We start from the raw sequence: 21,836 nt of genomic DNA on the forward strand, positions 1-21,836 counted from the left end.
AGTTTTTAATTCAGAAAAAAACTTTAGATAAATAGATGAAAGTGTTGTTTGATTCTTGGCTGCTCCTATAAAATTTAAAATAATTCACTGTAATATGACATTCAAATGATAAAACATTACATAAGATACTTAAAATGCTAAAGGCAATGTTAATTAATCGGAAGTTATGGAATAAGATGTGTCAAAAAGACCGAACACAAGGGAGTCTTTTTAAAAGTGATTCCTTATTAGCATCTAAAGTAAAAAAAAAACAAAACTGGCTGTTTTCAGATGCTACTTTGACAAGTTTTTCTTAATGCCAATTAATAGTATTTTTAAATTATGTAACTGCAATCTGTTCTTGAAAACTAGTGAGCTTTTAGAATTTTTCCTTTCTTAGGTAGTTGTGTGCTCTCGAACCAGGTTTTTTCTTGTTTAATTCTCCAACTAATGACTTCTTGGTGATATAGTCTACCATGAAATTGCTAAAACAAAATTCGGTTCACACTTTCCTAAAATATGATATGTTCATTTTTTCAACAAACTTGATGAAAACACTTATTGTTTTGAGGTTTGCACATCAACTTCTATTTTCTGAGAGCAGTTAAAAATCTATGGCACTGAAAGCTTCTATGTGTATTCTTATATGGCTTAAATGATTAAATTGCTCATTTTAACCTTAGAAATGTAAAGATGCTAACACTGCATGTTTGATTCAAGGCTTTAAATTACTTTTAGGGAAATGAGAATCAATTTTCACTGAACAGCCACGAAAACTACACATTTGTTTTGGGCTATTTAGTTGACAAAACACTTCCATGTACATAATTAAATTTAATCCTCACAACCCAATGAGATGAGCAGAGTAGATCTTGTTAACTGCTTTTTATAGCTGACAAAGCCGAGACTCACACCAGTGAAGCTCCTTGCCCAACAATTTCTCACTATCCAATGTCAAAGTCAGGAGTCAAATATCCATACTGACTTTAATGCCTTAAATGCTTACAGAATGACCTGTGTAAAAATATGTAAGAAGCTGCCCTGTTTATTGAATTACCTTTTATAGTTTATCGTTTTGTTTTATTACATTCTTGCACCTTTCAATTCAATGGGAACACCCTGTAACCTTGGTAGGTACTAATTCCTAAGCCTGGGATATCTGCCCAATCATCACTCATTTGATGTCATTTAAGAATGTATTAATAAGGACTTGATTGTAAAACATCTTTGGTCATTGTCTACAACTATTCACTGGTTCTTATTTAACCTTTGGACGCCATCACCAGGGAAATCACGTTTCAGGCAAAAGCTGTTTCAGAATCCCTTGGGTTTATCTTTTCAGATTTGAAAATTATTGCTAAAATGGGAGTGTAATCTTATGAGTAAATAACCACAGGCAGGCATTTTTAAAGAGATTATTCAATAGGTAATGGAGATAAGCTCATTAACATGCGTTATTGAAAAATCAACAGAATACGTTTTAAACACGTGTTCCAGGGAACTAGAAGCCACTAAACAGTATTAGGAATACTGATTTCATCGTTCCAAGTGGTACATTTATTTTTTGTTGTGAGTCTTTATAATTACATTTACATATTAACCAGAGTATGGACAAGGAAAAGGTTGATTTTTGTTTTTAATGCTAAGAACTTAAAATGCCTTTAGATATAGTATGGAGAACATAACAACCTTTACAACTTTTCAATATTTCATAATTTAAATCAATAATTAAATTTTTGAGTTTAATCAATATCAGTTTAATCAATAAAAAATTACAAAAGAAGGAACCAAAGACATAAGAAAATATTTTAGATTATATTCGTATAGCAAACACATTGTTTAACAATGTCTTGCATTGCTCAGCATTACGTAATGCTACCAAGCATGGGGCTGCTGTGATTGAACATGATCAACTTTTTCACTCATACATGGGGTATAGAGCTGAACGGACAAGACAAATCAACAAACGCAGACCCAGACAACAGCATGGTGGTTACCAGAGGGAAAGTGAGGTAAGGGGGATATAGGAGGGGGAAAGGGAGTCAAATATATATATATGGCGATGGAAGGAGATGTAGCTTCGGGTGGTGAGAATGCAATGCAATATACAGGTGATGTGGTACAGAATTGTACAGTTGACACATACAATTTTATTAACCAATGTCACCACAACAAATTTAATCATTGTTTTTTAAAAAATAGCATGTGAAGCTGTGAATTTTTATCACTATCCATCCCCTAGCTTTACCAGCGACTCTCCGTCTTGTGAATGGCATGACTGCTCTTCTTGAGAGGGACTGGCACTCCCTCTCAGCTTTGAACTTGACAGCTCTGAATTTGAAAATACACTTCGTCAAATTATCTACATCAGTGGTTCTCACACTGGTCCCTACCACCAGAGAACTTTTTTTTAAATGACAATTCGGGGTCCGCACTTCAAATTTATTAAACTAGCAACTCTGGGAATAGGGCCCTGTATTCTGTACAGACATACCTCAATTTATTGCACTTCACTTTAGTGTGCTTCATAGATATTTTGTGTGATTGAAAGCAAGACCTTCCCCCAACAAAAGAGGATTACAACTTGCTTTATTGCCGTGGTCTGGAAACAAACCCACAATTATCTCTAAGTATACTGGTAGTTTTGCCCTTCAGGCGATTCCAGTGCATGTTATAGTTTGAGCACCACTTTAGAAGAAACATAAAACTTTGATCTAAAAAGATTTTGATCTAAAAATATTTCTAATAGTCCAATTAAGGATTCTGAAGAACAGAATGAGAGTGTATATAGGGAGGGGTAAAAATGGCTTTACAGTTGTTCATGTGGAAAAGAATACAATAATTAATAAATAATACAAGAATAAACTCTGTTTCCAGTACTCTCAACTGAAAACTTACTTTTGCCCCACCCTCTATTGGCATTTGAAATCTCTGGCATTCTTAAATCAAATAGGTCTTTGAATTTCTTTGAGTAAATACCTGTTGGCCTAAAACCAGTTATTTCAAAAGACCGGGGGAAAGAGCATTAAAACTATAAGGAGATCTTATTTCTCCCCTCTTAAGTAACTCCGAGCATCACATCAGCACTGCCATGCAGGGAAGAGAACAAACGTCAGAGGGTAAAGCAGTGGCCATGGAGTTTTACAGTTGTGTTCCCAGCTATGAAGTCAGCCTTTGTTTTCTTACTCCAGGTCAGGACCTTGGAACAATGCTTCTTTGAGCAGGTGTATCAGGCTTTTGGAGCACCAGGTAAATGAAAGAAGGGGGAGAGCTTCATAAATACAAAATGCCATTCCCCTGAAACAGTGTGTTCTTAGAAATAATTTCATCTCTTAAAAACAACCCCCCCCAAAAAAGCTGTGTGACATTTCATAAACTACAAAAAAATTAAGTGTATTATATAGAAATTATATGTTGGGGACAGAGCAAAAGGTAGTTTGCCAACACTCATGAAATGGGGTTTAACACTATTCAATCATTTTAAACAATTTGATTATAAACTATGCACTCACTACATAAGACCAAAATGCTTCTATGATATGCTTTATTTGTTTTGAGGTGTATTTACAGGCTGTAGTCACGTTTAGTGGCAAATATTATAATAGGAATAATGGTACAGGACACAATTATAATAACTGTTTATCTTTTAGGAGTTATGTGTAAAAACAGGAAGAGGAATAAGAAGAGTGAAGAGATTCTAACAAGAGGACATACATGACAAAGCTAGCTATTTGAATACAGTCATAAAATTTAACAAAGAAATGCAACACAAAGGTGATTTTATCCAGAGACAATTTACAGTAACTATGTTATAATTGCAAATAACAGATGAGTTTGCAAAAGCTTGATTGCATCTTAATGAATTCATAAAGACATTCTTTAGTGCTGCTATAATTTTTCTACTTTGTAGCTTTTAACAGCAACAATAGGCTCGTTCTCTGTGAGCTAACTGGATTGCTTGGAAGGACAGTAAATGATATATTTAATATTAATTAGAGTCATTCAGGAGTTTTGAGATCTCTTGTATGAGCAAGTAATCCCATTGCAAATAGTAAATCTTTTGCAAATATGAAGGGGGGTTGGGCACCTTTCGATTTAGCAATACTAGAACCTCTTCATCTCCATAGTGCTATTTCCTAGTGAATGAAATGCACAGAAAGAACACCCTCTACTTCCTTCAATGAGGTCCTATTCTGAGCTCAAGTTGCTCAGGACCTCATACATTATTACTTTGGAAGCCACTCAATGGTGTGGGCTCTTGCATATTACAGTGTAACACCATTTTATTGTCATTGTTATACCTTTTCTCCAGAGCTGGATTTTCTTGGAAACCAGTGAAGCTGGAGTTTCAGGGCCCCTCATTCACAGAAGTCCTTGTTAAGGTCCTGAAAGAGACTCCACTGATGCTCTGACAGTCTTTACTTTGGTAAAATTTGCAAAATAGATTTGACCAATTGATTTTAGAGTACTCGTTTTGCTGACTCCTCCTCCTCTTACATTTCTCCTATCAGGTAGCATCAGAGCAGCCACAGGCAAATTTTGGATCTGGCTTAAAAAAAAAGTGGAGATGTGGATACATTTAGAATTTTGTTTAGATTTAGTGGGGGTTATAAATGTAGCTTGTAGTCGTGTGCGTGGTTAAGTTATTGCTAGCAATCCTAGTAGAGAAGGCCACCCAGGAATACGCCTACTATGTAGTGTACTGAATCACAGGGCCTGAAATCTTTAAATAAATGTGTCCACTGGTGCCTAGTATCTGAAGTATGTGGGTGGTAAAGGAAAAAGAGAGCCAGAAGCTAGTCTATGAAACTTCTTGACTCTAAAAAACATATACACATATAAATTAACTTATGCTGGAGGAGTGCCTGAGTTATCTTTCAATTACCTCTTTAGAGGATATTAACAAATCATTGTCATGTGATAGTGATTAGAGACTGTAACACAAAAATGTCGGAACGAAACAGGTTAGGGTACATCAGTTAACTACCAAAAACACTCATTTTTCTAGATTTTGTGAAGTTTGTTGTATTTGTCACCCCCATTTGTAACTTGTTGTGATTTCTTATATCATTCTGAATGAATATTCACTTTGTATCTAATTTAATATCTACAATTTCATCTTCTTTCTCTTACAAGAAGTTCCCCCAAATTGAATAGCCACGAAAGCTCTCAGAAAGGTACATCTCCACCTAAAAATATTTAAGGTGTCTTTCCTGCACAGTAGCTATGGTGATTTTGTGTTTAACCCCTTTATTTTCAATAAATGAAAGAAAATCTGATGTTGAGGAAGGAAGAAAGAAAAGAAATGAGGAAAAGAAGGGAAGAAAAGCGTTCTGTTTGCGGGAGGTGTCTCAGCGTGAGGCAGTGAATCAGGCCTTGGAGTCGGTCGGACAGGCAAACCTGGACTTAAACTCTACTGCCATCACTTCTGAGCTGCGTGCAAGTCCTCTGACCTCTTTAAACTCAGCTCTTTCTTCCACAAAGTGGGGGATAATAACACCAACTTTGTAAGGCTATTAGGAAGATTAGAGGACAACATATGTAAAGGACCTTGCCAAGTGCCTCGCGCAGATAAGGCATTTAATAAAAATGTAAAATCCCTTATTCTTGAATGCATAATCCAAATTGTATTGCTTGAAACAGTCTTGCTAATATGCTGCCTTTAGGACGAAGAGGAAAGAAGTAATTCCAACATTTTCCTGTGCTCTTCACAGTAAATCATGAGCAGTGCAACAGATGTGGAAAGTTCATTTCTTTTTCTGCTAAGGCATGGAAATTAGCTGTACCAGATGAGAAAATATGTCATTCTGAACAAAAGTTGGCAAAGAAAATGTTGCCAACAGACTGTCTGAGAAGTGGAATAGGATGGGAATTGGGAATCTGCATAAAAAGCCACACTGCAGTTCAACAACAACAACAAAAGAGAATTCTGTATTTGAGTTAATAGGCTGATTTAAGAGCAAAGGTTTAGGCGTTCATCCACTTACTGACTCTTAGGTTTCGAAGGCATCTGAGTACAGTAGATTAGGAAAGTTTAGAAGCAGATAACAGGATTGGAAATAGCTCAGAAATCAACTCAGGGTTCAGGTGTCTCCCAGGCATATCAAGTACTTATTTCACGGCTGTGATAATGTGGCCAAGAAGGCTGGAACGCCTTCTGAATGGACCATGATAAGCAGCAAATTGTCCACATTAAATGCAGGAAAAAAGAGTCAAAAGCAAGAGAGGGTGGATGGATTTTTTTTAATGTAGTTAAAGATGCCACAAAATAACCTGAAATTTCTCAGCGTCCCTACTCATCAATGACTGCATAGGTACACACAGTTGTTTATCCTTATGTGTACCAGCAGTCTAGTGTCGGATCAGTCTCTGGAAAGCTGGTTACTGGTGCATAAGCTTCTCACTCGAGGTGTTCTCTGGATGTAGCTTTATTTCCTGAATCTACAAAGACATTTGAATCCGTCTTCTTTGGCCTTAGATTCCAGAGCAACATGCTCAGATTGCAGAGTATTTACCACGAGCCAAATAAAAGAAATGAATTTTAACTGATGCACCTGAGCCCTCTCTTTGTTCCTAAGATGTCTTAATTGCCCATCTTTGAATTGCCTGCTGCACTAGAATCTTGGGGTTGGAAGGAGCCCGATAATTCACTCAGTCTTCTCTTTCATGATGCAGAAACCATTGCTGCAACAGCCCCCAAGAGGGGGTCACACGCCCTGCCCTCTGTGGAAGGTGGCCCACTCCTTTTCCTCTCATTTGTAGAGAGTCCATCTTTATTGTTGTGTCACTACCTCTCTCTGTGTTCTGCCGATTAGTTATAGTTATTCCCTCTGGAACATTCCAAATGCACTTCCATGTTTCTCCTACAGATTAGCCCTTTGGGTTTTATGAAACACCTACACGGAACACTGACACAGAAACAATCATGCCGTAAGTCTCTGCCTCACTGAGCCTAACATCCGGGATCCTTGCAAGCCCTGCTGTCTCTGCGTTGCATTAATTAGCTCTCTAGTCCCCCCAATATACACACTCCCTTCTCCCACTTCTCCTGGTTCCCCTGATGATTTCTGGCCAAGACCTTCGTTTTGACTCTCCCCTCACTACCTCCTTGAGTTAATAGCTATTCTTCCTTCAACCTTAATTCAATATTAAGTCCCTTAGGGCAGCCTTTTCTGACTTTCCCACCTTGGTCCTGTCTTCCACCATACACTTTGAAGGCACCTTGTAACTCTCCTGTGCTGTGCCTATCTGAGTAGCAATTTTGCATTTATATGTGGGGCTGTAAGAGTCCCAGTTTGTCCAACATGACCACCCAAGCACTGGTGGATGGGAAACACCGACTTTGTGCAAGTTTGTGGAACTGGTTCTCATGGGGTTGGACGGGGGAAGAGTAGCCAGCCCCCTATGAGCCAACTTCGCGTGGCTTTTTTTAGAGACTTTATAAAATGGATAACTTTGGTATACTCTCAAGATATAACCACTCACTCACTTTAAGGAGCTAGAAGCACTTAGCATTTCTTAAAACAAGCTGGAATGAAATTTCAATCATTTTACCTAGAAAGGAAAGCCTAATTCAGCAATCCAAACCCTATATCAACATAGGTTTTTCTTGCGAGGGGTGGGCTGGGGTAGGGGGAGTCCTTAATTTTATATTTTCATTCACAGAAGGTGTATAAGAGCCAAAATGAAGAACTAAGTTTCTAAGCTTCAAATTAAATTCAAAGATTTACTTAACAACCCAACTTTGAGGTTAGCATTCCATTAAGAAACAAAACAAAAAGCAAAAATCTAGTGATTCTGCCCTGGCAGGTATGGGTCAGTTGGTTGGACATCATCCCATACATCAAAAGGTCATGGGTCCAATTTCTGGTCAGGGCACATGCCTAGGCTGTGGTTCCGTCACCCCTCGGGGAGTGTACGAAGGGCACTCCATCAGTGTTTCTCTCTCACATTGATGTTTCTCACCCTCTCTCCCTCCCTCCCTTCCCCTCTCTCTAAAATCAATAAACATGTCCTCAGATGAAGATTAAAGAAAAATCCAGTGATCCTGTTTGAACTAGAAAGCTTTTCCTGAACCATTGAAGAGAAATTTTAGAACAGCCTCCAAAACAAAATTTAAATCAAGTTCTTGATTACAATATAGCTACTGTGTGGGCTCCCTGCCCCCCAAAAAACCACTCTCCTCATTTTAAGCAGGTTAATCAGAGCAAGCCTGGAACCAGAAATACCCACGACAACAGCCGTGTGTCGGTTTTCGCCTCGTATTATAAACACTGGAGTACAGCGCTTTGTGCCCATTGAGACTATAAGCATCTCAGAGTGGCTACACTATCTCTAACTCATTTGTACACCCTCACTACCTGTGAAAATGCTCCACACACAATATCCAGGGGGGAAAAATCCTTAATAATTGAAGAAATTAAGGAATCCCACAAAACAAGATGACAGGTGACAGACTGTTTTCTCTGCATTCAGTTTGTACAGGGCAATGTTTGTGTCCATTTTTATGTTAAGGTCATCAATGGTAGCATGGTTGTATATTTGGACAATAAGAATATAGAAAGACAGCCCTGGCTGGTGTAGCTCAGTGGATTGAGCGTGGGCCTGCGAACCAGAGGATCGCGGTTCAATTCCCAGTCAGGGCACATGCCGGGGGTTGCAGGCCAGTTCCCAGCGGGGGACACACGAGAGGCAACCATACATTGACATTTCTCTCCCTCTCTCCTTCCCTTTCCCTCTGAATGTAAATAAATAAAATCTTTAAAAAAATAAAAAATATATAGAAAGGCAGTAAAAAATTATGTAGATAAATTATGTTGAAAGTATTATACCAGTTCAACAGTCTAACTGAAAAAGTATACATAAAGCTGTTGTAAATGCTCTCCTCATTTTAAGCAGATTCACTGTTAAACAGGCAAGACATGCAGGTCAGCTCTTAGCCGTCTTTCTATTCAGGACAGTAAGGCATCATCAGCACAGCTCATCCCATATTCTTGGGATGAGAATTAAATTAGCCATTAAATTAGCCATCCTGTGTTTTCTAGTCCCACTTCAGAAGACATTCAAATTGATGAGGCTACTGCAGAGCAGTAGAAGTTGAAGGACAAAAGCTCCAAAGAGCAGGCTCTTCTCCATCTCAATCTTTCATCAAGGGGGCTTGTTCATTACTGACAAGTCGATCTTCAGGCATCACCTACCCCACCCCCGGGGCTCAGCCTGGAGAGGCCTCTTCTCTTTGCCTGGTAGTTTTACTGTCCTTTCCTACATCACTGCTAAGACTCACAATGCACATGGGAAAGAACACTGGACTGGGAGTCCAGCAGGCCAAACTCTAAACCCAGTGCTGATACAACTGCGGTGTGTGACCTTGGGCAAATCCCTTAACTCCTCACAGTAGTTCCACATTCATAAAATAAATGGCTCTCTACAGTTTCCCCTAGATCTCACCAGCCTCTGCTTATTAAAGACAATAATAACCCACTTTTCACCATCTCTTGCCCTCACCTCCATAACAGCATCTCAGCCCTTGAACTCTCTAACCTCCATATTCACTCACTCAGTCATACAAATTTGTCTCCTACTTTGTGCCTTATTTATGTTTGGCGCTGGGGCTAAATTGGAAAAGGAAAATAATCGTGTTCCCTGAATTGGGGTAAAATAAGATTTTCATTTAAAGAAGAAAATTCTGGCTGCTGTGAGGAACTTGGATTGTAGCATAAAAAGAGTGAACACGAATGTGAATGCTATTAAAATGGTCCAAGCAAGAAAGGATGGTGTAGCAGTGTTGATAGGTGAAGATGGAGGATTCGGTAACTGTTTTAAAAGTAGAACTGTCTAGGCTTGTTAAGAGATTGCAAAAGGGAGGTGAGAGAGAAAAGGGTGGTGCTAAGGAGGCTGGCTCCAGAGGGTAGGTGAGGCGGTGCCTGAAAATCAGCTTGTCCGCAAATCAACAAATAAACTCCCAAGTTTCCTGTTTGAGCTTGTGTGTCAATCGTGGACCTGAAGAGGAGAGGTTTGGAGGTCAGAGTTCTCTTTGAACACGTTCAGTCTACCACATCCACAAGACATTCAGGTGGAGATGTCAAACAAGCAATGGATATCCAAGGCTAATGTGCACTGTGGGTAAATATTAGGGAGTTGTCAGCAAATGGGTGGTGTTCGATCGCGGGAGAGAGAGCAGGCTGTCCTGTATGAGCTCACATACTGTCTGCTCCTACTCTTTGGCACTGGCAGTCACGAGTAATGTCTACATCAACGATGTGACCCCTAAGAGTAGCATTCCTCGGGGATCGGTAGTGTATTCAATTCTCTGTAGGCCACATTGGGCTAACACCAGCCTGCAGTCTGCCCAGGAGTGCCCATCCACACTCAGTGTCCTACTCGGTCACCTGAGCCACAGGGAAGGCTGTTGGGACTCCGGTATACAAGAGAATATTGCCTGCAGGTCCCATTTGTTCCCCACAAGCTCATACATCAACATCTGATCAAAGGAAAATAGCTACAATCATAAACCCTTATGAAAGTGTTCAGAACACCTGCCCAAACTCATCTGAGAACCCATTTAGGTTTTGGCTCCCCCCAACCAGCACCACCACCACCAAAACCCCATTCAAATAATACTGTTCAAACATGCTCACCATCAAATTGCCCCAACCTGCAGCATCTTCATGTAATGAATGACCTTAACCTTCTATCTAATTAGGGACTTGGCTTTGTGAAAACCCTGCTTTATTAGAGTATAGGGATGCAAAGGAGAAACGTGTTCTCATTCGGACAAATAACCTGCCCACCCAGTGATTAACACCTTACAATAAGAACAACAACAAAAACTACCAAACCCACCAACTCCCAGGTCAAACCTTCAAGTCTGTAGGACATCAAGTGCACGGGGGAAGAAACTTTAAACCAAAAAAAACATCTGTGGACAAGGTTAGTATAACAATGACCTTGACTGAGAAGTGTGGGAACCTTTCAGGTCCAGTCAAGAAATGGATAGAAGCCAAAACTGAGGTGCTCCATAAGCAAACTGCCTGTGGAAAGGCAGTCTCCCTTATATCAGCCTGTGTCCCAAGGTGGGCCTGAGGGGACAACGAACAAGATGTATCACCCAGCATCATGTCTGTATGGTTTGCATTTTGTGACTATGTAACCCCACGGCTTCCTGGGTGCCATAAGCAAGGGGCCTTATTAGAAGCAGACAATATCTTAGAAAGGAGGGGCTAAGCTTCAGTCTTCCCAGCAGAACTGGAGAAAGCTTTTTCATGAGCCCATTGAACCTGAGACTTGAAGGATGTGTAGGAGGTTTCCAGGTGGGCAAGATATAAGTATAGAAAGGAAATCTAGGCTAGAGGGAGGAGCGTATCTAAAGGCACAGGAGTGGAGAAGCAGGTGGTGTGTCTGGGATCATAGTCTCTGAGTGTGTGGGACACATCGTGGTGGGAGCTAATGGTGCTAGATGAACTGGGGGAAGATGTTAAGTGACATGCAGACACTACACTAAATAACAAAGAGTTCCTTGGAACTGAGAAAGTTGTCTGTCTTTTAATTCCCTTCTGTTCTTGCCCAGGAGAATTTCTCAGTTGGCTACTAGGATGCTAATCTCTTAATAGCTAATCTTCCCTCTTAATAAAACGGAGCAGGTTTCAGACTTAAAAATTTCACGGCTACTGGTATCTGCTGAGACTTTAACATCAATGTGCATTTATCATATTTATGCTTCTCTTCTGTGTATGGCAAATGGCAGTGGTCTCCCATTTAGAGTGGCGATATGAAATTTTCTTTCTACACAAATTTAAGTTTAAAAAGTGAGTGATTTAAATGCAGACATAGAAAAATATTAAGGAATACATAAACACATGTAGGTAGTAAACCCTTATGATAAGAATTATGACAGCAGTATGTGACCGCTGAAGTGTTGGAAATACTCTCTACAGAAGAAAAGTTAGCAGTTTGCTGTGTCGTTCCCACCGGATTGTTCAGAGACAAAGTGTGGATAAATCACGTTGAAAGCCAGACCAACGGGACTTCCCATCTTCTTTCAGTACTTTCTAGCTCAGTGGCCTTGAGCAAGAGCTCTAAGTCTCAATTCCCTCATCCTTATAATGAGGATCCATCTTACAGGACGGTAAGAACTAGAGACAACCAATACACAGGTCCTGAAATTATAGACATTATTAACCTCCTTGATAACTTTCCAACCAACTTTCCAAGGTTAGCCATGATTGACTATGACCTAATTTCTCTAATTTTGTCAGACATTATGTCTGCAGAGCTGTAATTGGTTTCAGAAAAGAATATGTCATTTTTCTTTATTTCCCCACTAACTTAGGAAGTTAAGAAATGAGTGCAATGCTCATAGCTATTTCTAGGTCACCTCAAATGGTTGTAAGTCCACTCAGTCCAAGTCAGAGGACCCCTGTTGAATCCAAATGTTCTGAATGCATTTTGCAACATTTAAAAAATAAACTTTAAAAAGTAAACTGTATAAGCAGTGTAGCCACATCTCCACAAACTTACAATACTGAAAAAGAGCTGGGGGGAATCCCTTAATCCACCATTGACAGTTGAAGCCCCATCCTTTCAGCTACCTCCCCCCACTACCCACTCCCCTCCCCTCCCCATAGTGAGTCCTGCAGACATCTGTGGGTGTGGACTTCATGAGTGTGGCAGACAACGCACGGCACCACTACCTGGTCCTCTGGCTTCCCACTTCAAACGCAAGCGCGTGCTGAGACTTGGAAACCAAGACATTTCCATGTAATCATGACGCCTTGACTAAGAAAGACAGAAAATGGCTACTATGCGTAGCCCCTTTAGTGAGCTCAGTGTGAATTACTAGCCCATGCAACATTATTAAAGCACAGAAGGAGAGCAGTTTCCTCTCGAACGGAACTAATGGTTTTGATTTTCCAAATTATGCATCTACGTTTTGGGGAAACCTGTCATTTGCTGCCTTTTGCTTTCACTTCTGGAAGTGCTTTAATAAGTAGGTCATCTCATTCAAATACAGGGCACTGCTGAAATCTCCCACGCAGTTTGGCAGTTCTAGCAACAAGCACGATGCCCAAGCAATTTGTGACTCTTGTCTTCGGTGTGGCTACGCATTTGTCCTTTGCCATTACCATGCTTCTTTCTGAATGAAACCACCCGGTTTAATGAGTCAGATACAGCGATTCTTCTGATAATTCAGCATAATTCAGAAAAGCAATCATTAGAAATGCCTCTTTCATGATTGTAAGGGATAAACTGATATAAATCTCAAAACAATAAAAGAAATGCTTGATTTTAAACAAGAAACGAAATAAAAAATAAACAAGAAGTGATCATTTTTATAAATAGTTTTTTAAACTATTTATACTCCCACATGCTAGAGCCTACTAGTAGAAACTCTAACTTTTGGTTGGTTAAAAAGACTGAAATCTGCAGGCAGCGCTCCATCCCCTACCCTCCACACACACTCACACACACACTCACACACAAAAGAGGAATTACTTCTGAATGACCTTCTCAGCTCATTAGTGATCTGCTTAAAGCTATCATACTTACATTCTACAAAATGATTTTGCTTTCCAAGTCCTGGTGATAGTAGCATAGCCATAAATATATACCAGACAATGTATTTCTAGGGCCTGATAACTTCCCCTCGTAGAGACAATAATAGTTTTCAAAATTGCATTTGAGGCCCTAGAAAATTATCGAGGAATCCACAATTTAACTCTGATACAGTAGTGTAGTCTAGCTAGCTATTCAATAATCCAAATGCTCCAAGTTCAAATAAATCCTCACAGCCTGCTTGCTCCCAATTGCCTGTCTGAACAGCCCCAAGCAGAAGCCGACCTGTGCCTATAAAAGGGTAAACTAGCAGAAACTAAACCACCAAGTGATGTAAAAGCAACACCCAAGAGCAAACATCCGTTAACTTTAAAGATAATATAAAGAAAAGGATACCTGTTCTTCTGTTTTTTGGTTTCTCAGCATCGACATATATTTTCTAATTGCATGGAGAGGATATTTTTTGAAATAAGATAATCTAGACTGAGACAACAGATTATCCATGGTGAAGAAGGCAAAAAGGTCCTTGTCTGCCCCTCCCTACCAGCAACCATGGGAAATCCAGAAGCTTCACAATTCCTCAGATGCCTAAAGATTTGCTGGTAGCACAGCCACTCTTCCCTGCAAACAAAACAGAGGTTGTTGCTGCTGCTTTTGGGTAGAGCTCCGGGTGAAGCCAGACAGCCAAGTGTGAACTCCTCTAAAAGCGTCCAGAAATGCAATGCCCAAAGGGCGTAAGAGCCAGAAGGAATTTAGGGGCTGGTCCACAGAATGCAAATTGCTTAGTGGTAGTGATGCAACTGTCCTATTTCTAGCAACAGCGTTTGGTTGCAAGCTATGTTAATATTAGCTAGCTGGTGACTTTCCACACCCACGGACTCACAGGAGGTTTAATCTTAATTCTCCTGACAGCTTTTCCAGCTCTTAAAGAGAACGTGGCATGTGGTTTTTCCTGTTTCCTTCTAGATTTCCTATCATCGTGAGCACACAGACAACCCTCGGCTGCCTCTCAGCTCTAAAGTGTTGATTCATTCAGTCTTGAGAAGCCTTTTTTTTTTTTTTTTACGGGACTTCTAAAAAGATTAACAATTGCCTCACCCTTCATTGTTATCATGGAGTTCAGTGTCAGCACTTAAAACGTTTGGTTTACAGTGTCATGCATTATGCAACATACCCAGTAACATAATACTTCATGTTAATTGAACAATACTGCAAGCAGATTCTGTTCTGAGTTAAAAGCCTTCTCTCCTCGAATCCTTATCTCAAATCCACAGGCTGATTCCAGGAACATTAAGTTTCTCCTGGCTTTAGTCTGAGTGTAGGGAGGGAAAAATGTTATACATTTACTTTCTGACTATTTTAAAAGGATTCATGCTTCAAAAATAAAAGAACATGACAAGAGGTCTGTGGTCTTAGAGGACATGAAATCATAAAATTTGAAAGTTTAATAGTTTTTTTCAACGCTCTATAGATGTCACAGTGTTTCTGAACAAAGTCCTCGTGTAGGTTTTGCTGTTTTATTATCCTTTTTAACTCTGCAGCAGCTGGTTCATCTGGTGGAAACATTGGGCCATTTCCTAGAGGGGCTGTCCCGTAGAGTCATGGCCAGACATCAGCTGAAAATCATGAGACTCAGAGATGTGCTTTTCAGAGGAAAGAGAGAGCTGGTCCTTCCCCTTTCCAAGAGCAGACTGCAGGCTGGAGTTAAGGGGGTAGGCAGAGCTGGGAACGCGTGTTGCAGCCCAAGCCATGCCCCTGGGTGACCTCCCTGACACTCCTGGCTGGGCCAGCTCCCTTCAGGGAACACACACTTGATGGCCCTAATGTGGGCTGTACGGCCAGCAGCCCAGGCCATCTGTCAGGCTGGCATCGGGCCCACTTGCAAGGTGATCTCACCAGGGTGAGGCTGGCAATTCCAAGAAGTCATTTACATACTGCTGCTGGGACAGCCTCCTTGGAGGAGGAGGCCCTGCCCTCCTGTCCCCTCTCCAGATGCACCAATTCTTGCTTATAAAGCCTCTTGCAGTCCTCAGCATGCTAGAGACAGCACACTCTAATGAGGGCCAGAGAGAAGCAGTGGCTTGTGAGTGACCAGAATGCTAAGGCCACAGTGTTATGAGCTCTCTGCCAGCTCACAGCCCAGAAAAACAAGGAGCTTGGAAATCTGGACACTGGCCAACTAGAGGCCCTGGAAAGCGGGATGCCTCTCAGGGTATCAGGAGCAGGCGAAGGCGTCATCGTACACAGTCTCGAGGAATCCACCAGCTGCCCTCTTGCTTCTCTTGATTAAAAATACCTAAACCTTCCTACATGCCTCCTGCTGTAGCCAGGAGCCAGCAGGCTGCCAAATACCCCCAGCATGGCTGTTGATCAAAGCCTTTCCCCAAAGGACAAACACAAAGAAGACTTCATTTCAAATGGCTGTCTCATGATCCCCCTGTCCTGATCGAGGAGTGTGATGAAAAGACACGGGAGGGAGTCAAAACAAAAACCAAAACCCCAAAACTGTCCTGAGTGGACGGAACACAGGAAGAAAAGTCGGTGAAACAAATGCAACAAAAGTTCCCTTACTTGTTTAACTGATAAGAAATAATAATCGTATCTAGTATTTATTGGGCTCTGGGCCAGGCATTGTGCTAAATTCTTTACAGGTATTATCTCATGTAATCCCACGACACCCTATGGGAAGACTCAGACTCAGAGAGGGTAAACCACCTGCCACAGTCACACAGTTACCAGGCAGAGGAGAAGGGAATTCAACCAGACACAGGCTGACCCGAATCTCAGTTCCCAATCAGTCTCTTAGCCCACAGCCAGAAATGGGTTCCTGAGCAACTCTCAACAGGTTAGCCTGAGGAAGGAAAAGCACACAGTTGCCTTGTTAAAGAGAAGTACAAACATAAACTGCTAGGAATTTACTGAGTAACATGATTGAACAGAGGTCAGGCGTATCCTTGTAAAAAATCATACGACTTCCTATCCTGGGTTCTTTCTAAATAAGGCTAATGTTCACTTCTTACCTCCTAAAACTTCCTTTATGAAAGTATTCTAGTGAAAACAGGTTATAATTGTAGATACAGGTATTCTGTTTCCCAAACTTTAAAAATTACTATCATCTCAGTTTCTGTTTGAGATAGGTTACAGTGGTTCTTTTCTCTCACTAGTTAATACAAACACGATGCGAGTTTTTACCCACCCTGCTTCTCAGGTGTGAGCACAGGCCCTTTGTGTCCGACAGTATGGGTCTCTCTGCTGTCGCAGTCTGGAGGAGTGCCGGTTTGATTGCTACTTTGACTCAGTTGCCTTGGTGAAAGACAGCTGACCAGACTCCTGGTGGCTACAAAGTATGTCTGCAAGGACCGGAAGAGCCTAAAGTGTCTGCCTCTAGTGATAAGAGTTCTACCCTGCAAAGTAACAGTAAAGAGTGGAAGTGATTACCTTTGTACAACACACTCCTACCCCTTGTCCTCTATTCAAGAGAAAAATAAGGAACAGAAACCATGAAACCAATAAAGTCACAGATCGAGGCTGCAGTCTCGCTGGGAAAGGATATTTGTGTGTTCTCTTTGATTTCTGAAAATTACCTCCTCTCTCACAAACAGCTTAAAATATGAGGAATCCCAATTTCTTCACCTGAAGAACAACATAAAGAGGTCAAGCCAAAGCTGGAAAAAACAGTGATAAGGGGATGAAAGGAGAGAGATTTTCCAGCCTTTTCCTTTTGAAATGTTGGACAAGATGAGGTGAAAATGTGGGTTTGTGAAGCCATTTAGCACTGTGCATGGCACACAGTATTTCATTAATGCATACCAAAACACACTTATTAAACAAGAATGGCAAAGAGGTAAAATGGAGCCCAAATTCAGGATGAGAAACAGGAAACAAAAACAGAATGAGTCTCCAGAATCCCTTTGAGCTGGTGGGGGTTTCTAAGCAGCATCAGGACAGAACTAAAACCCCACTGACCTCCCATTCTTTCTCCTTCCAGTCAGTGCTCAGAGTTTCCATCAGGAAAATGACTCCATTCTCTGGGAATTAATCCAGCCCAGCTATAAAGTGAAGGGCAGGCAGCTAGAATGATGGAGAAGCAGCGCCCAGAAAACAAAAACCATTTTTTATTATGAATTCCACTGAGAAATCACTCATCCCACTAGGTCTGTGGATATTGGCCCAGCCTCTTGCTCCCTTGAAGGACAGTTTTAAATGAGATCAGGAAAGGGGGAAGGGAGGGCTTTGCCGTTGCTCATCAGGACAAGTTCACACAGCACCAACACTGCACATTTTTGCGTGATTAAAGCACTCATTTACTTCACAAAAGACAACATTTTCTAGGTGCCCCCACCATGTAGGTAGTAATTATCTCACATCTGCATGTGGTGCAATTTTCCTTCCCAAAAATCCATGTTCAAAATCCTCCTAGGTTCCCATTACAGCCATAATTCAACAACTTTGATGTTTCAAATTGCTCTATGAGCTATGCCACCCTTATGCCTTCTGCTCTCTGGTTTCAAGCACTGACTTCTCAAATTTAACAGTAACTCTGCACCCATGGGACACTCGTCCTCCACTTAGGGAAAAAGTGTTTTGCATTTTTGAATACAAAACATTTTTCTGCATAATTTAGGCCAACCTTGAACATGCGTCAGAATCACCTGGAAGGCTTGTTAAAGCACAGCTTGCTGGCTTTAAGTTTCCCAGCCTCCAAGTTTCTGATTCAGTGGGTCTGGGGTGAGGAGTGAGATTTCAGTTGTGCAACAACTTCCCCGGTGGTGCTGATGCTGCTGGACTGGGGACCTCACTTTGTGGACCACTGGTTTGGGCGCTGTCAGGCAGGGACTGGGCTGTAGAGGGTTTCTCGGGGGCATTTGGGGGATACAGGAGCATGTGGAGAGCTTCCAGCCGACCCACGTCTAAAGCGCCTTCCCCCAAAACGTCTGTTGTTCTCTGTCCGTCTGTTTTTCTGCAGCCGCTCCTCCAGAAGGGACTTCCTGCAGCTATCGAGCTTCAAATGGGCCTCCCCAGGTTCTGACTTGGTGATATCTGGCCGAGATATCAGATTGCTCTCAAGCTCCTGTCACTCAGGGCCTCTTATCAAGTTGCAGGCACTATCGGTGTCCTTACTTCAAAGGGAAATCAACCCTCTCTTTAAGCCCAAAGCCAGAAACCATAGCCAGCTCTACCCAACACTCCCTCACTCCCTCCCTCTTCTGCCTCTAGCTCCTCGTTCCTTTCCCAACGGGGAAGGAGGAATCTCAAGCCTGGAACAGGGAACCCCCTCAGGGAACTCCAAGAATCTCCAAAATCACAGCCTTCCCCAAACATATCTTGAAGCACAATCTGCTTGTCTGTGCCTTGAATGCAGCTGTGGGACTGACTGCCCACTCGATCCCTCTCCTTCATCCAGTCTTGCATGTCCACCCCGGATTTAACTGCAAACTAGTCCTTTAATGGAAACATAAGACACACCCAGGGAAACTTGCTGTTTCTGGGGGGCTTGGGGACGAGTCTGGGGAGCTGTGTTGCCTTCTCCTCAGGACTGGATTTCCTTTCTCTTAGCATACATATTTTGCTCTTTCTGAGAGGACTAACACTAGCCCAGAAAAAAAAAAGAGGTGTTTTCTTTTTAAAGATTTTACTTCTTTTCGGAGAGAGGGGAAGGGAGGGACAAAGAAAGGGAGAGAAACATTGATGTGCAAGAGAAACTCCTATCCGTTGCCTCTTGAATATGTCCAACAAGGACCTGGCCTGCAACCCAGGCACATGCCCTGACTGGGAATTGAACCAGCAACCTTTTGCTTTGTGGCACGATGCCCAGCCCACTGAGCCACACCAGTGAGGATAAGAGGTATTTTCTTTTAAGGAGAGGAGAGCAGTGGTTTTCCTACAAGGGAACTTGCAAATTGGTGGTCGTGCTACCTGTAATTCTGTATGAAAACTAACAAGATGGTTTTAGAAAGAAGGAGGATATATTTTTTCTTAAGTAAAATAGCTTTGCCTAACTAGGAAGATGGAGGGTGGGGGTGGGTGAAGCAAGTTGGTGTGTTTCTCTCTAACACCTGGTGGTTTGAAAATTAAGGCTGTATCTGAAAGCAGATGTATGCATGGCTAGACCTATCTTGGCAGGTGGTAACCCTGGGGATAAAGAAGTGATCCAACCTCCCTTCCCATTTCTCTGACTCCACTGCCTGGGTCAAAGTTAAGTGGCCAGGGGGCATGGTACTACGGAGGAGCCTCAGATACTTGCCTTGAATTCCAGTGAAAAGGCTGGGGCCTGAGGCATTTATCCAAGTAACACCCAATTCTCATTCCCACATGTGATGAAAACTACTGTTGGGGGTGAGGGTGGGCAAGCCTGGTAGGGGCAGCTGCTGAAGTTCTCTGAAAGAATGATGCTGTGCATGCAACATGGCAGAGACAAATAGCTTGTCACGGTGAGATTTAGAAGGTCATGTTCTTCCACACTATTATCCTTGAATTTTTTAAATACCAAGTGCGATTACTCTATATATACATCAAAACCATCTATGCCTTCCCTCAGCTTGATGACCAAAGAGCATCAGTGTAGGACTTGTGGGTGTAACCTAGACTACATATCATTGTTAATAGGCAGCAAGTTTGTTTTTACTGGTAACATGTTAGTATCAAGGTAGGAGGTGTATGGGGTTGTTTGTTTGTTAGGCGTTGGGGGCCTTGCTAATCCAGTGGTCCCCAGACCAGCCGCATTAGCATCACCCAACTCTGGGTACTCATTAGGAACACAGAATCTCAGGCCCCGCCCTAGATCTCCTGAATCAGAATTTGCATTCTGAGGAGATCTCCAGATGATTTATATGCACTTAAAAGTTTGAGAGCCACTGCGCAGGAATAAACATGGAACTCCTATATACTCTCACTGCACCCTTAACACAGCTCACCACTTTCCCCTATAAGAGTGGTTGTTTCTTGTCTGCAGACCCTGGGCTGGAAACATCTTCACTACCCTTTTCAGGGCAATGACGGTGTCTTGCCCATTGTTACATCAATGCCTCACAGGTGCTCAGTAGATTTTTGGTAAGGAATGAATGACTGGTTATACACGTAGTGTAGCATTTGAGCATGTGCTACCTTGAGTTTTCCCAGATCTTGTTGGCCTCTCAGCCCAGACTGCTTATAATAGTAACAGCTCACATTTCTCTGGATCACGTCTTCACCTGTCCATGTAGGACAGCCTGCTGCGGCAAACTACCACCCAACTATCTCTAAGAGCTTTTGCCTGTATCTCTCATGGAGTTTCAAGCCAATCCTGGCCAGCTGCCAGGAAGTGTCCACTCTTCCCTTCCATGTACCTGTTCTGGTCCCCTGCCCCTGTTCATCTGCCACTGCTGTTGTCACCTAGTATATCACTGTGTTCTTACAAGTGAGGCTTTGTGGTTCTTGAGGTCCAAAGCATCTGCCAGGCTTGCAGCTCATTTAACTCGCTGTTCTCTGTCCCTTCACATTTGGGTCAAGAGCTACCCTCCCTGGGGCACTATTCATATGTTCTCGGGAGGTTCTGGAACTGCCACTTCTGGGACCCCCTTTCCATCGAGCCCTGCCCTTCTGTTCTCAGTACAACAGAGTCCTTACTGTGGGTTCCTTGCCTTCCTTACCTACTGCCCTTCTGGGCAGGTCCCTTTACAGTGACCCCAGGACAGTATTCCTGGTTCAGTTTCCATGCCTGAGCCCTGGAATTAAATACCTGTGATGTGCCGGGGGGGGGAAAGAACAAAATTAATCACCAGACACAGTCCTTAACCTTGCTGCCATGGATTGCTCCTTTTCTCAGGTGTAAATCATATCGACCTTTCCAAGTGCTTCCATAGAAGTTTGAAGCTGGGTTCACACTCCACACCTTTCTCCCACAGTGGGGCACGGGACCGTTAGCGCCTTCAGTTTCACCCCAACAAAATACTTTCCATAAAGTCATTGCCTTGTTTTTCCACTTGCTTGATTTTTTTTTTGATTGACAAAGACTCTCTCCTTGACCAAACTTCAGTCAACTTCTCTGAGTCTTCTCTTTGACTCAGGGTAGCCCCAACCTTGCCCGTTTTGTCCAGTTTTAGCAAGAATCCTGCTGGGTCAGTTTAGCTTAAATCTGCCACTCTTGATATCTCATCACCCTGTCCTGGCTTCAGCAAGAATCCTGTTGAGTTGGTCTAGCAAGAATTCCCTAGCTTTGATGTTTCCTCGTAGTAATTTCCCATCCACTGACCCAGTCTTGCTCCTCGGCCACAAATCTCCATTATCCTTGGTGTATTTGGAGTTGAGCCCAGTCTCTCTCCCCTCCC

General features: G+C 42.1%; 1 protein-coding gene across 3 annotated transcripts in view; it reads right to left on the minus strand.

Annotated features, from left to right (window-relative positions):
• ATP2C1 (ATPase secretory pathway Ca2+ transporting 1) overlaps nucleotides 1–14,034 on the minus strand; it is a 136,154-nt gene extending 122,120 nt beyond the window's left edge. For all 3 annotated transcript variants that reach the window (XM_037061289.1, XM_037061290.1, XM_037061291.1), the window contains exon 1: nucleotides 13,927–14,034. In XM_037061289.1, the coding sequence (XP_036917184.1) occupies nucleotides 13,927–14,034 (108 nt within the window). The remainder of the gene's footprint in view (nucleotides 1–13,926) is intronic.
• Between the last annotated feature and the right edge of the window lie 7,802 nt (nucleotides 14,035–21,836).

The sequence above is a fragment of the Sturnira hondurensis genome, unplaced genomic scaffold (genome assembly GCF_014824575.4).
Source record: "Sturnira hondurensis isolate 20B ecotype Veracruz unplaced genomic scaffold, ASM1482457v3 Scaffold0013299, whole genome shotgun sequence".
NCBI classification, from domain to species: Eukaryota; Metazoa; Chordata; class Mammalia; order Chiroptera; family Phyllostomidae; genus Sturnira; species Sturnira hondurensis.